Source organism: Lagopus leucura, unplaced genomic scaffold (assembly GCF_019238085.1).
Source record: "Lagopus leucura isolate 7727_CA_CO unplaced genomic scaffold, USGS_WTPT01 Super-Scaffold_100047, whole genome shotgun sequence".
Lineage (NCBI taxonomy): Eukaryota > Metazoa > Chordata > Aves > Galliformes > Phasianidae > Lagopus > Lagopus leucura.
Window position 1 is genome coordinate 664703 of NW_024962293.1, and position 15433 is coordinate 680135.

Consider the following 15433-nt stretch of genomic DNA (forward strand, 5'->3'; position numbering starts at 1 on the left):
AGTACTTTGAAACTTAGATTCTGTCAGAACTGGAGCTCTAACAAGATATATTTTAAGTGGAAAAGGCTTGTGGATGTGTTGGATGAGAGTGGCATTCAGATCTTTATATTATATCCTTCCAAACTTTAGTTAGGAGCAACATTCTGGACTTCTTTTCAGAGTGATGCTCTCAGACATCCTGCATAAATGAATGATTGTGAAGCTTTTAGACTTTGAGGGGGGAATGAGTAATCAGCACCTGGCTGGTTGGATTTGCTTCTCATATCAGGAGTCTTCTGTATGTTCTGCTGCTGCAGTCATCCTTTTGTTTGTTTCAGATGCTGGCTGTTCCATCTCTTGCTCTGGAGCTTTTGCCAACTGTTGCAAAAGAACATATGATCTCTCCCCTTCTTTTTTCTCTGCAAGATTTAACATGATGTAAAAATGAAGAGAATAAGCAGCCCCTTGCACCTCCTAGTGAAGCGTTTCCTCACTTTCATAAAGACAGGAGAAGTCTGTGTAGTGAAAGTGGAAACACAGTGGAACAGCCATGTGCTCTTTTTAACACACATCAAGTTAATGTGTATATTGTGACCTGAACTTGGCCAAAGAAAAGAGGAATGTGAAATGTGGGTGCCTCAGATGTGTACTTTAGTAATTAGTTTCTTTACTGCTCATCTTCCAAGTAAGTTTGTCATCCTAGTGAAAATCAAGAGGAAAAAGTCCTTCTGCTACCATCTTGGTGTGTTACTTTCTGTGAAGTTCTCTTGCTTTGTTGGTACAGGCTATTACATCACACAAGCAGGTTGTACTTTTGTGATGTCAGTTTATGCTGCATGGATACTGTAATGTGCTAATGGTACACAGGGCTGTCCATCCTTAGTGACATCTATCCTGATGACGAGGAGTGCCAAGGGAAGGGAAGAATTACAACTGGTATCAGACCCCTGTCCTTATAATGGTACCAACCTTTGTTAAGAGGAAAGCCTCAAGCCTTCCCAGTCAGTAACAACTGCATGCCCAGGTCTTCCTCGCCTCTGCAGACCTTTAGCTTCCAGCTCAGGCTAGCTGAAACTAATGAGATATTTTCACTACCTCAGTGCCAGAATGACTTGACGCTGAAGCAGCTCAAGTCTGATTTGGAATTATTGACTGGGATCCCCTTTCATTTCCAGCGGCTTCACTACCTGGATGAAAGTAAGAACCTGTAACCTCTGTTGTTCTTGAAGGTTACTGACAGGTTATTGTTCACTCACCATCTATTTATTATAGTTTACATTTGTTTACAGTCTCTGAGGGTACGCTGACTTGCTTTTATTTTATAACTCCCTTCAGTAGATCTGCCAGACGATTCTACGCTTATGGACAATGATTTTGTCCCTGGTGGAACAATTACAATGCGCATCTGGAGGCAAGATGGCTGGGGGCATCTCGTGGCAGCTGCTGCCAAAGGAGACACGATGAAGGTTGATTCCATTGCCTGTGAATGCGTGGGGTGCTGTCTGTAGAAATGCTGAAAGTGTGTTGCTGAAGACTTTAAGTGCTTTTATCAAGGAAGAGTTCATAGGGGAAAGAGTGGGGAATTCCTTAATGGAAGAGACAATTGTTAAGTAGGTTAGTTGTATTTACTGCAACAGTTAACAGTGAAAACAATGAAACAGCAATCCAAAAACAAGAGAAGTCAATCCTTAATGCAGGCTGTTCTGTTCAGAAATGTCTTTTTGCTGTTATTAGTGGACAGCATATACAGTTGAAGCCCAGTTTTTTCTCTGTCTTGGGACTTTTTGTAGGATGAGTCTATACTCATGATTTACTTTTCTTGTTCCTGCTACCTGAAAAATGTTGGGATTTTTTGTTGAGCTGCCTGCTGTTTTATTCTTTTGATGTGTTCTGTAGAAAAGATACTTCATTCCAGTACTTTTCATACAGGTAAGAGAGATGACACGTAGTATGCAGGAAAGGCCTCTTTCTTAGGTATCTTAAACAATCATGAGAGGGCTTTGGATTATTTCTTTTTAGGCATTCAAGAGAGTCTGAGTGACTTGTTTGAATTATGAAATTGAGGCAGAAACTCTTTCTTAATCCATCCTTCTCTGGCAATATTGGCCACGGAGGAAGAATGGGAACTGATGCTCTTTCAAAGCACACAACAGATTCAAAATCAAGGATCAGAAAACATTTTGCATCCCTTTTGCTTTACCTTCTGTCTTCAGTTTGCAATGCTGTCAAGCCTGATCAGTAAGACAGCTTTAATTTTTTTGCAGAACAAATAGTTTTGGTGGCTCTCTGATAGAGGACATGCTGCTTTCTTGATTTAGGACTGAAGTGTTGTCTCAGCAGAAATGCGAGGCACTCTGATATGTCCTGTAAATCTTTAGGCCCAAACAGATGTGATCACGAAATATCCTTTGGTGCCTTTCATAACGAACCATTATCGCTGTTGTCCTGGCCAAATTCCAACTTGGCTGATTATATTCTGTTCCTCTGTATCTCCCCAACCATTGCCAATTGATGCTGCAGGATTCTTCTCTTGCTGTCATTAACTGTTGTGTAGTGTTGCACTTCATTGGTAAGCAGCTGTTCTACTTCATGCCACAAACTGCTTCCATTTTGCCATTGGGCAAAGTGTTTTTTTTTCTCCATGTTTTAAGTTCCTTGTGTATTAGAATCTTCCCTCTCAGTGTGGAGGCAAAAAGATGTGCCAAAGGCAGTGGTCTCCTTTGAAATGAAAGATGTATTAAGAGCCCACAAGAAAATTGTTGAGACTTGACTCTCAAATATATTTAATAGAAAAAAATCATTGAAGAAATAACTGTGCAGCTGCTCTATTAATGTGCTTCCTCTTACTAGGTGAGAAGGCCATGGTGCAGTGTTAAAGATTTAGTCCAGCTTGGAATTGCGGTCTCGAGAATAACAGCAGTATGAGGCACCTGAGAATTGTGCCTAAAAGGCTTTTTGGCAACACTTGAGATATGTTTTGGCTTAATTGTCAAAAAACCCCACAGACCACCTTATGGAAATAAAATGATACAAGACAATCCTGAAGCAGCTAATGTTTGAGTTGTCCAGAAGAATTAAGGCCTAAAGTCTTAATTAGATCCTAAGGAAGTTCTGCTTACATGGCGAGTGTCTCCTGTCTTTGTTGTCCTCTCCCAAAAACTTAGAGCCTGGTCAGTTTCCAGTGAACTTGAAGAATTTGTGAAGTCAGTAACTACATGCAAAAAGAAAACCTAACTTAATGTTCCCTTTAAGGGATGGCTATGAAAAAACGTCGTTAGGTAGTGGCAAATCAAGATAGGGCAGCACAACATAAAACAAGCATGTGCTATTTAGAATGATTGACTTAGAATGATTTATGCAGTATGCTCTACGTGCTGAAAGGAGACTGTTGATATTTTTGAAGAATAAGGCCATCTTTGTGAAAGAGATTAAAAGGTTTCTGTTTATTCTGCAGCTGGCCCAGCTGGGAGTTACAGAAGAGTATGCTGGCACCTCTCCATATGCAAAGATTCTGGGTCCGGAGCAGAAAAAGGAGTGGGTAGCACACCGTGCTTTTGTGGCTCTGTTTGTTGCCAGCCACAGAGGTCACGTTAACACTGTGAAGTTTCTCCTGAGTCATGGTAATGTTATGAGATAGACTTGTTCTCTGGCTGTTTTTGCATAGCATACCACCTTCCTGCTTACCAAGTTACAGAATTTTACCTGAACTATCTCTCAACTTTTGTATTTGAGTTGAAGAATGCATTTGGCCCATCAGCTCTGGTGTAGAATTGAAAACAATCAAAACTGCTCTTGCTAACTGTAACAAGTTTGATATTAAAGTAGGTAAATTCAGAATGGAAAACAGGAATGAGAATTATTTCCTTGCTTTGGAGCCTCAGTTATTTCTATTTTCTTGTTATCTAAAGATGTTCAGTTTTTCTTGATCTTGTGCAGTGCTTTACAGTCACTGCAATACAAGCAGAGTTGCACATTCTGCTTCCATGGCTCTGACATATGGGCTGTTTGCCCTTCCTGAGAAATATGTATTGTCCAGCAGTACTCCTTCCAGCCCAGGTTCAGCCTGGCCCTGTTAAATCTTGTTGAGGGATGGTGCTGTTTACTCCCAGTGCAGGAGTAATGGCAGCGCTCAACTGGAATGTGACTTGGTGTGAGCTCTGGCCCGTTGTCCCTTTTTATGAGTCCTGTCACACTCATACTGCGTTTCTTTGCAGGTGCAGATGTGCACTCTAAAACTCCACTGGGAAGGACTGCGCTGCACGTAGCTGCTATCATGGGCCGCTGTGAGTGCATTGAGCTGCTGGTGAGCTGTGGGGCACGAGCCCTCGACCCAGATTGTGAGGGGCAAACCGCAGTGAGGATGGCCCAGCGCTGGGGCCAGAAGCAGAGCGAGCGTGCCCTGATGCGTGTCCCACGGCCGCCGGCTGGAGCCAGGCCTTGGTGCAGGGATGGAGCTGTGCTGCAGGCTCATGGCCAGCCGGCCTGATATACACAGTCTGACCTGGTTCTGGCAGATCTGAAGACAGTCAGTAACTTTCCCAATGACACGCACTTTAAATAGAGGTCACTGAGTACCTTTTGTAGGGTTTTGTTATGAAATAATGTCATATTCTGATGATGCTGCAGCTAAGGTGACAGCTAGCTCAACCACATAACCCTTGAGCGTGTGCTTTATTTGTAATTTAAGCTTTCTGGTAGTGCTGCTTTAATTTCTTTGAGTTTAAAGTTGCCTTTTTTTTTTTCATCTGTGGATGTTGAGATCGGGAGGCGGCAGTGGGGCCGGCAGGGGGTGTCCCAGCACTGCACTCAACTGCAGGCAGCAGTGCTGCATCCTCCCCTGACGGTGGTGCTCCGACTGTCTCCAGAATAAGGGGATAAATATCCCTGACTTCTTCCTGGGAATCGAGTACTAAAGCAAGGTTCAAAACCTTAGCCTATGGAAGCCAGTAACTGGGAGAGCATATAGCAAACTTTTTATGTGCTGGCATTGGTCTGAACAAATGCAGAATTCCTGCTGGAACGATGCCTTTTAGTACTGTTTAAAAAAGGCTCACTCTCTGGTTTCCTGTTGGTTATTAGTTCTGCCTGATTCAAACATACAGATGTTGGGTAAATGCAATGACAAGATCACGTTCTATCAAAGTGATCAATGGACAAGATATAAAATGGTGTTTGATGTCTTGCTGAGCAGTTGCATATTGTAAGCAGGATTATACAGAGAAATCTTTAGAAATCCGTTATTCTTTCTTTGTGTTGTCTGTCTAGACTGTCTGATCTGTGCTTAGGCTTCTAGAAAGGAGGAGAGGATTTGTAGTTGCTTTTAGCCATTATGCAGCATAACTTGGGAGAACATAAGAATGTCATTCACAGAGAACTGAGTGTCTTCAGGATGAGAATTCCAGAAATGGTAGAAAATTATGTAGTATACAGTCATGGAGGGCAGATAGCAAGTATTGCTTGCTGGTAGCTGGAAACTCACCCTCAGAAAAGAAAAAGAAAAAAAAAAGAAAGAAATCCTAAATGTGTTGTGGCTGGGAAATGAGTGTACACTGATCCAAAATTGTCATGGGGCAAATCAGAAGAGAATTAACATCTGGACAAGGCCAGCACTGGAACAGTGTGTGCTCGTGTTTTTCTTAGATGAGAAAGGAGAACCCAAGCTGAAGAGAGATTAACCAGAGGAAAGGAGGGAGTTTGTCCTCAGGAGAGGAGCAGGAACACGAGGCATTCTGCGTTGTGGTTGTTACTTGCTCTTCTCTGTGCTACAGTACAGAAGGAGGATCAGTCTTCAGAAGAATTTAGTGAGGACTTATTAATGAGCTTTGGGATTCCCAGATAAAGGAAGAAGCTGATTGTTATGAAGAAGAAAAAGGTACTAAAATGCTTTGTGTTTAATTTGGCCCAGGGCAGGACAAATGTCACAACTGTCTCCTAATATTAGGAAATCCAAAGCAACCCTTTTGGAAGGACTGTTGGTGGCCCTGCATGTGGCAGGAGGGTTGGAGATTCATGATCCTTGAGGTCCCTTCCAACCCTGGCCATTCTGTGATTCTGTGACTGTGACTCCCGTGGATGTAAAAACCAAAGTTAAATAAAGATGACAAGCACAGCAATAATTCATCACACTTTCTTAGTGTTACAGCTCACCCCTTTCCTTGCCTGGGCAGAGACCAGTACTGTTGCTCATAGCCATCACAATGACTGCTGCTCCCTCAGAGCCTTGAGAAAGCCAGAGCTCAGCAAGCCTGACACTGGCTGCTGCTACTTAGAGGTAGTTGCTGTAGCCAGTGACAGCCTTGGATGTCTATAGACTGTCACCTTTGATAACTCTGAATAATGATATGTTCCCCAAACATTTCCCCTTCCTCTGGAAACATTTCTAACTTTAACTGAGTTATACCTGTTCCATATTTATCTGTAGTGCGGAATGTCGTGGCAATCATGACATTCATTTTTCAAAGTGAATCAAATGAATAGAAATTGTTAAATGCTGGAGTACAATACAGCTTATAAAACCCAACATCAGGAAAGTTGCACTGATTGGACTCTTAGATGCTGTTTTCCTTTTGCTTGGGAAACAGAATTGTAGTCAGCTTGCAATCTCCTCAACATTGTTCATGGAGGAAGCAGACAAAAAATACCAATGGCTGCAATTTAGTTAATTTTATGCTAAACACAATCAGCATTCAAACTGGGAGTTACCAAGTGAAAATGTATTGATGGAGAAGCCAAAATATTCTCTGTGAGTAGATGGTGAAATATTAAAATCTCAAATAGACTCCTGAAAAGCCCATAACTGTAGGGCGGAGAAGATGCAAAGGTGAAATTTGGCTCTGCTGGAGTCAACAGGAGGTCAGTGAGGTCATGAATTAATCCTCAACATGGGAGGTCATGAATCTGTGTGGTAGGAACCAGTGCAGCACTGGTATAACATAAGGCCTTGTGACAACAAAGACAATGATTAAAAAAAAAAAAGAGATAAAAAAAAGGTTGCTAAGGATGTATCTGAATCAGGACTTATGTAGGAATGCTTTCTCTGCCATCAGTTTTCAAATTTGCAGCGTGCCTTGCATTGCAACCACCAACTGTGTTCAAAGACAACCAGAATTTGGTTGTGAACTTTCTGAGGATCGTGTTGACCATTAATGTTTAGAAAGGATAGCGGTTCACGGAAGGAAGCCAAACCTATATACTTTCTAGCATGCTTCCAACATCTATTATGCTTCCAGCATCCCGTTTAGGTTGGTTTGATGCCTGACCTACACTGCAATTGAGGTTAGTGCTTTGCTTTTCCTTGCAGTTCTCCATATGGTATTCTGTTTGCAAGATTTGCTTGACATAACTGTCTGGTATGGTTTGTTGGTGTTTTGCTAGGATTCCTGTGTGTTCAGAAGCTAATAAAGGAACTGTCAACTTAAAGGCCTGTCTTAAAATGTGGCCCTACTGGCTTGGGATAAGAAATGCAGAGATTCCTCTTCCAAGCCTCTTCTGTGGAATTCGTGATGCTATTTCAATTCCTTTGGTTTCCAGTAACAAAAAAAACCCAACAACTGGGGTCAAGCAGAAGTCAAGGTATAAAAATTAATCACTGTGAGCTTCCTTACTTGTAAGCTGGGCCATATGTTAAAGGAATGAGCAGTTCTTATATCTCTTGATGAGTGTTTGTATGCATCGTTCAAATGTACATGTGTTTGAATTCCAGCCTGTACTGATTGAATTGGTCTATGATAATAAACAGGATAAATAAATCAGATGAAAGTAAAAGCACTGATGTGCTTGTAGAATTGTGCGGGATTAAGTTCAGTACTATGACCTTGAGCAGGATGTAATTTCAAAAGTGCCTTAATTATGATGATGACATAAAATAAGGCTGAGGAAACTGGAAAGGCAGAGAGATAGGAGGCAGAGGAACAAAACAAACTCATTTGGAATGACTTGGTTTTAGCAGGATTACAGGCTGTTAAGTGGCTTATGTGGCTTATGGTAGGGAAATGCAGGGCCAGGGACCATAGGCAGTCAGACTCCAATTGGAGTGGAGTAGTGTGCAGTAGAGATCAGAGCATGGCTAAAAGGGCACGTGCAGCATTGGGGGAAATCGTTTCTAAGGTGAATTGCTGTCTTGGTGCTTCTTTTCTGACGGAGATCTGCTGTACAGCTGTGCTTGCTGCACAGCTGAGAAACTGCTGGCCCTGTTGAATTCAACCCCCATCCAGCAAAGCACCTCCTCCTGTGATTATACTACTGTAATAACAGTGATGAAAGAAAGGTGACTTCTGTGTACTTGTGCCCCACGTTTCTATTATCCATTGGTTCTCCATAGCACAGGGCAGCGTTAGAGCCTGCATCCTTGGAGTTCCTTTGTCGGTTCGAGCTGTTGTCACGCGCCTAGCTAATACCCTCTAGTAATTTTCTTATTCACATGCACACTTAATGTCCTTAGTCATTAGACTGAAAAATGTTAACCTTGTCATAGTTAGTGACTGGAAGCAGAAAAGTCCATTTAGTTCTCAGGGGAATGAATTCTAATTTTCTGCTTGTCAGAAAGTGACATTTTACATATTTTTCTCTTTTTTTTTTTTATTCCCACCATTTTAGTGCTGAGTTTAAATGTGTGTGTCATAGGAATAGACTTTTTGTCTCTGCTAAACACCCCAAAAGGCTTGGCAGGTATCCAATGCATGACCCTCTTGACCAACAGCCACTGCTTGAGCTTGTCTTGTGCACTGAGGAGAATGGGAGGTGAGAGTGAAAAGTTAGAAGCAAGGGGTTATTGCAGAGGGCATATTAATGTTGCATGTCAGAATGCATATTTTTTTATCCCGGAAAATATGGATGAAAAGCAGCTCATCTGGAATAAAATATCCAGTGAAGAAACAAATTATGTTAATCAAGCAGGCTCGTACTAATGTTAGTCATTAAGATGTGACACCTTCTATATAATGTCACAGGCTGCTGCAACCCTTTGAGAAGAGTGCTGGTTTGAAGGCAGCTTGTCTGTGGTTATTGAGTTCACTGTTCTGTGAAAGGGAATAACTTGTGTCTTGAAAAATAGATGGCATTTATGGCAAAGAGAAATCATCCTCCCACAGATTACAGCTGTTCTTTGCATTGTTGTGTTGGTGGTCTTATCTCATCAGTGGATATTTTCTGTGTTGTTTTTTGGTTGTTTGTTGTTTTGTTGTTTTGTTTTTGATACATTTCCATAAAGCTGTTCTGAGGAGAACATTGTGTGCTGGGAGCTGGATGTGTTTTGAGAAAGAGACACCACCACAAAGAACTCGGAGTCTAAATTGAAAAGATGGATGAAGTGAAAATGAGGGATGGTTGTTTTGCTTCTTACAGATGGGAACTGAAGCAGGAGATTGTGACTGTTGTGGCCAAAGTCACCCTGGGAGTCCACAGAACTGCATCCTGATCTTTGAAGTCCAATTTCAGTATTTTTATCATGTATTGCCTTTCTGTTCCCTTGCTGCTGAATCTAGATTAAATATGCATGTGTAGCGAGATAAACATGTTCTACATGTGTTTAGCCAAATTCTGACCTTAGGGACATGAAACAAGCTCTCACTGATGTAGATAGGAGTGCTTTCATGAGTGGATTCAACCCAAGGAATACAAAACAGCGTTGGCATTTAGTTCACGAAACATCCTCTTGTAGGCCTGAGGTGGAACTGGTGTTTTAACCAACTTCAGCCTCTCTGTGAGGTCTGGAGAAGGCATGCCAGGCCAGAGGGTAACAAAACTGTGGGGCTGATTGTCTGACTCCTATATTGCCTGCACACCAGATACTGATTAATGATTTGCATGTAAGAAATTAATTAATGGATGCTGTAGGTTTTTGAGGGAATAGTGTGTACTTACCTAATTCTTCATATAAAAAAAAAAAGGGGGGGGGAAGGAGGGAAATGGCCAGCACAGAGCCCTTCCTCAAAACAGCATAAAACAGCATGAGATTTTGGCTCACTGGGTGTGATGATCCTTTCTCTTGTTTGGATGCTTCTGTTATACCAGGAGTACTGTCCGCGTTGCGTTATTCAGCTCTGAATCAACTGTAGCAATACTGCCAAATGCACAAGGAGAAGAATACAAAACGCATTCTAAATAATTTCAGCATTTATGTGGTTTTGGGTCTTCTGTGTTTCATGAAATCTCAACAGATTGTTTGCTGCAGCAGGACCAGAAGGCCGATAGGTGCAGTGCAGAGCGATGCCTGTCCCTGCTGACAGGGACTGGTTAGCAATGGCTCCAAGGTATGACTGAAAGGAGAATTAAAAGCAGATTTAGGGAATCTTCTTTCCTCCTTGCTTCTTAAGTGTATAATTCTGCATAAATACATCATGGAAATCTTAACTGTAATTTGCCGGGTATGAAGAAGATTGTTTCTTCTAAAGTTAAATAGCACTGATCCAAGGTGAAGGAGATGGTCCTAAGCTCTCTGTTGCTTATAGCCAGCCCACAAAAACGTTTATTTTCTCAATGCCGTACCTTAAACAAATAGGAGCACAAGTAAATATGGTGAAATGTTTTGCTCTGAACCATGGCGAGAGCTGTTGCAATTGGTCTTTTCCCATTTGCATACAAGTAACTCAAATGATTAATGGCATTGCTTCCAGGAGAACAAACATCAGCAGCGCTCCCTGCAAGCCAAGTAGTTGTCTGGTTGGCCCTGCAGTGAGTTACCTTTCCCCTGACAAAGTGCCCTGGTCAGAGCCATCCAGAAGTGCAAGCTGAAGAAAATTCTACAATCTTGAAGATTCAGGGGCCATCTCCTGGTGTTCTGTGCTGCAGAGAAAGAGCAGGAAGTGTTGGAGCTCTTTTCTTCCTCCCAGTCCCTGACCCAGCAGCACCGCTGCTGCACAGACCCACCGTGCCCTGTGACAGAGGCACACAGCCAGCCTGACTTCTCGGGACCTGGGCTTAAGCAAGAAGGGCGGTTTTGTTACCCCTGCTTATGTCTCACCAGAGAACTGACTGCAGCCACGGCAGAAGCAGTGTGCAGACGATGCCCCTCTGCTCAGGTGAATGGATAAGCAGTGTCCCTTCCTGCTTTTTCTCCAGCCCATGAGGCATTGGCATTGCTCAATAACTATACCTTGGCTTCTGCTAAGGGACTGTGAACATACAGGGTTTGCTCCTTCAGCAGGCGTTGTGCTGAGATGGAAGCTGCGCTGCACATAATGGGGAGCACAAGAAATGGCTGTGGATTTTATTTAAACAAAGGATAGGAGTGTGCTCTGGCAATAAGAGCATAATGTCTGCTTGGTTTTTCCAGACAAGGACAGTGCCTTGCTGGTTGGTGGTTGTTTTTTTTGGGGGGGGGAGGGGTGGGGGGAGGGAGCCTCTTGTTTGTGTTTTTGCTCCAGCTTTTAAGGATGAGAATGTTGTGTCTGACGCATGTCAGCAAGCAGAGGAGATTTACTAGCATGGCTGGGTTTGTCTTGCTCCCCTGTGATGAATAAAAGCATTAACCGTCTCTCACTTCAGGAGGAGAAGGGGGGCTGTTTTCAGCCTGCGAGAAGTGAGAAGGCTTTGTCAGGTTTGGGTCAGGCAGAGCACAGGGCTGTGTGCTGCTCAGAGGGCGGACGAGCCGGGTGTCACACGGCAGCCTGCAGGCACCGCTCGGAAAGGCAAGAGACAGCAGTGTGCGTGTGTGCGTGCAGGGTGTGGGGGCAAGGCTGCCATGTCCTGTTTTGGTGCGAGGCTGTTTGCTACAACAGCGATCCCTCTGGAAAGCAGTCTTGAAAGATGGATTGAATAAAGAGCAGAGAGAGAAACGGCCATTTCCATACTCCCTGTGCAGTTGTCTGAACTGTTACAAGCATTGCTTAACAAGATGCCTGCCCGGTTGTGATCCCGCTCTGTACATGAGGCCTGATCCTGTGGTCAAATGTATCCAGTGGAGCCGTGTAATTACATGACTGAAAACGATGGGGGGGAGAAGAAAGGATCCTCTTTGTTCTGTTTATTTCTGTTTCTTCTGCAATCTGTTTTGATGCTTTGAAATTCTCAGGTTTATTTCAATCGCGGCTTCTTTAGTGAATCACACGATGCATGGAGGAGAAAAATATGAAGGGAATTGCCAAATTTAAAGTTGGGTCAAGCTTTGGCAACGTACCTGAGAGTAGAAGATGTAGTTTATATTAATAAAAATGTGTTGTACTGACTCATCACTTCATAATTTCAGCCATATTTCAATATAGCTGTGTAGCTGTGCAGTACATGTCACCAAAAGGGGCTGCAGAACCTTATCATGTGATAAGGAAACAGTAGAGCTTGGAATAGAGACCTGGTCAGCTGGTTCACATTAAAGTCTATAAATATGTGTTATCTGTTATTATAATTTTCTTAGTGATGCAATGCTTTCCTCCGTTCCAAAACAGTTAAGTGAAACTGGAGAATCCTTAAAGTTGTAGTTTGATTCATTATTGTAATAAGCATGCAATGGCCGTGGGTTTAAAGATCCTTCAACACAAAATGAATTCAGACCAAACCCTCGTAACTTCAGCTGGGTAAACTTCAGCACAGAAACACAGAATGGCCCGGGTTGGAAGGGACCTCAAGGATCATGAATCTCCAACCCCCTGCCACAGGCAGGGCCACCAACCTCCCTATGTAATACTGGGCCAGCTTGCCCAGGGCTATGGGAGAAATGTAGGAAAAACTGAGAGTTTTCTCAGTTTGTTAACAGGAAATGCAGAACTTTTACATAATTCCTACTGAAAAGAAGGAATTTTTCACTCCTGGGTGAAAAACAATTTTTTCTCAGTTGTCCTCAAAATCCGTAGTTTTTTGTTACCATTGCAAATGAGGAACAATAAAGTTAAAAGATACAAAAGGCAGGACAGGTAATTATCCTCAGAGTTACTCTCTAAAGAAGAAATTTTAATGCACTGTGCTCTAATGTACCGAGTGTAACGTAACATGTAACCTCGCTTAGGTATTTCCAAAGAGGAGGAAGCACACTTACTTCAAGTTCAGTTTTTTCAGATGCTCTCATTTCTTACAAAAGAAATAATGTGCCTAGAGGTAACAACCAGGCTTTGATCTACAATTTCCTGTGCTGTTGCTAAACACGGTGAATTTTTTGTACTCACAGAAAGTTTACTGAGGCTGTGTTATGTTACTTTTGAGATCACTGTACTGACTTGAGAATGAAAAAAGCATTGAAGGCTGGAAAAATCTTACACTGGGGATCAGAAGCAATGATGCTTTCTGCTGATCTGCTTTACAACCTTTGGAAGTGGCAGTGTTCTGAAGAATAGATTGCCTCATGTGTCCACTAAGAGTTTTGTGTGTTATAGCAAGTAGAGCTGCGTATGCTTAAGCAAATAGGAATTAAAATTAACCTGTTGTGTTTACTTTTATGTCTGATCCCATCTGATCCTTCTCTGAGCATCTGCTGTACTGCCTCCCCCAGCACTGTGTGCAACCCGTTGTTACGTGGCAGCCAGCTGAAGGCAGCTCGTGAGCAGCAGAGGGGCAAAGACAAGTGCTTCAGAACGCTCTTCCCAGTTGCCCTGCATGCTTTGTGCTAGGTGCTCAGTGGCTTGACTGCCTTGAGAGAGTTTGAATGTTTCATGCTCTGTAAGGGTGTACAAAACACAGTGCTCAGACTGATAAGTGTATCTTACTTTAAAGGTGACAGCATGCTGAGTGTTTTGGCTCTGAGATGAAAAGCTGTCCTGTTCAGGTTATATCAGAGAGTTTTCTGTTAGAAACCTTTATGAAAATAAACGTACCACCCAGATGTACAAGAAAGAATGGTCTTCTAATCTCCTTGTTCTTCGTAACATAGCAAGTGTTGAGATGTGTGTGAGCGACCCTAAGATCAAGAATATCTCCAAGTCATCTGATCAAAACAAGGTCCTTCTCCAGAGTTCTGTTTTGCTGGTGTAATGTGAATCAGATGTTAGCAATTTCTTTGTTAGTTCTGGAAAGTTTCTGGTTTTGTTTTGAACACTGCTTTATGGCTTGTCCTTTCCATGTCTGATAGAGCAGATCAAAGGGGTAGCATTTTTTACACTGAACCCAATCAGTGTCACAGCACGATGGTATCATTTTCCAGTACAGTTCAGTTTATTACACTGTAGTCCTATGGAATTATTTGACAAGCTTTCGACCACTTAAATAACAGTGTGATGGGATGTGAAAACCACAGGAGCCAGGAAGGAGGCAATAGGCTGTGAGCAGGCCTTATCTGTCTTGCTGCAATGACATTTAGGGTTTTGCATTTAGAAACCTAATGCAAGGAGTGACCTGGACTGGGCTTCGCGTGGGAGTAGAGGTTTGGGGCTGGTTGATAATGGCTAGTGTTTGGTGCTTTGTAGAATGTGCAAGAAACCACAAAGAATCCTTCACTGAAGGAAATGATACGTGTGAATGGGGAGCCTTATGTCTCCAAAAAGGAAAAAAATATAAAAAATACAAATCCATATCCTTGCTTTTGTAAGGCAAGTGATCTCAGAATGAAACGCAGGCTGCAGAGCGGCCAGCAGCAGGAACTGGGATGGTAACTTCTGTACAGACTTAGGAGCAGAGTGGTTATCTATGAGGACGGCTGGGGAATGGGGCTCTGTAGAAATGTCCCATGTAGAAGAGCAATTAGTTACTCTCTAAGTGGCCACTCTTTGCAGCAGCAAAATCAATTGGCTGTGACTGCAATTTGATTAATGCTACTTACACGGAATCACCATTTCACTATCATGTAATCAAAAATCTTCACTCCGATTCAAAATGCATTTTAAATAAATACGAGTTTTTCAACTTTGAGATCTCTGTAAAATATCTTGTATTAAATAAATTAGAAATAGCAAGAGCCATTTGTATGCCAGTCCTAAGAATGCAGAGAAGAATGCACTGTGAAGGAAAAGGGTTTTTTTGCTACCCAGTGATGTGGCTGATGAAGCAAGCAAGTGCTTATGAGAAGGATAATTCTGATTTCATAGTTCTTCAACTTAAATGCAATTGTAACTCAAGTCCCTACTATTATTTCATCACACATCCGCAGTCACAAAAGGCGCGTGGCTGATTTCATGTACTGCTGTTGGTTGTGTACAAAATACACAAGTATTTTTGCACGTGGAATTCTGAAAGCGTACTCTGCAGTTTCTCTTTAAAAGCAGCATGATAGCAAGGAAATTGAACTGAAAGTGCAGTCAGAAGACAAGATGGCTTCAGCTCTCTGAAAAATGTGAGTCAGCTAAGGAGGAATTGCTGTTTCACTTTGCTGGTGGGAGCCTCAGGCCACCAAAAGCATGATGAATGTCCACATTAAATGAAGCTTACACTGGAGCACAGAAGACAAATAGCATCTCATTTTCAAATTTTGGTTAAAAATAATCCATGTAACATTTTATGCATGTTTAGAAACAGCTCTTTCTGTTCCGACTTGCATAGGAGCACAGGCTTAGATGTTTGTACAGAATTACATTTCTCCCAACTTTTGCTGCATTTT

At 42.4% G+C, this 15433-nt stretch overlaps 1 protein-coding gene across 1 annotated transcript; it reads left to right on the forward strand.

Moving 5' to 3' along the window:
- The first annotated feature begins 607 nt into the window (after nt 1–607).
- Nucleotides 608–11276, forward strand: ANKRD60 (ankyrin repeat domain 60). Its single transcript, XM_042884978.1, has 4 exons — nt 608–1176; nt 1315–1445; nt 3434–3599; nt 4194–11276. The coding sequence occupies exons 1-4, from the start codon at nt 996–998 to the stop codon at nt 4463–4465; spliced, it is 750 nt and encodes a 249-aa protein (XP_042740912.1). The 5' UTR covers nt 608–995; the 3' UTR covers nt 4466–11276.
- The last annotated feature ends 4157 nt before the right edge of the window (nt 11277–15433 follow it).

Excerpts from the sequence above, each read along its gene's own strand:
- ANKRD60 (XM_042884978.1), top strand. The coding sequence starts at position 996 with ATGCCCAGGTCTTCCTCGCCTCTGCAGACCTTTAGCTTCCAGCTCAGG. Across the intron at positions 1,177-1,314 it reads GCTTCACTACCTGGATGAAA|TAGATCTGCCAGACGATTCT; the intron begins GTAAGAACCTGT and ends AACTCCCTTCAG. Across the intron at positions 1,446-3,433 it reads CCAAAGGAGACACGATGAAG|CTGGCCCAGCTGGGAGTTAC; the intron begins GTTGATTCCATT and ends TTTATTCTGCAG.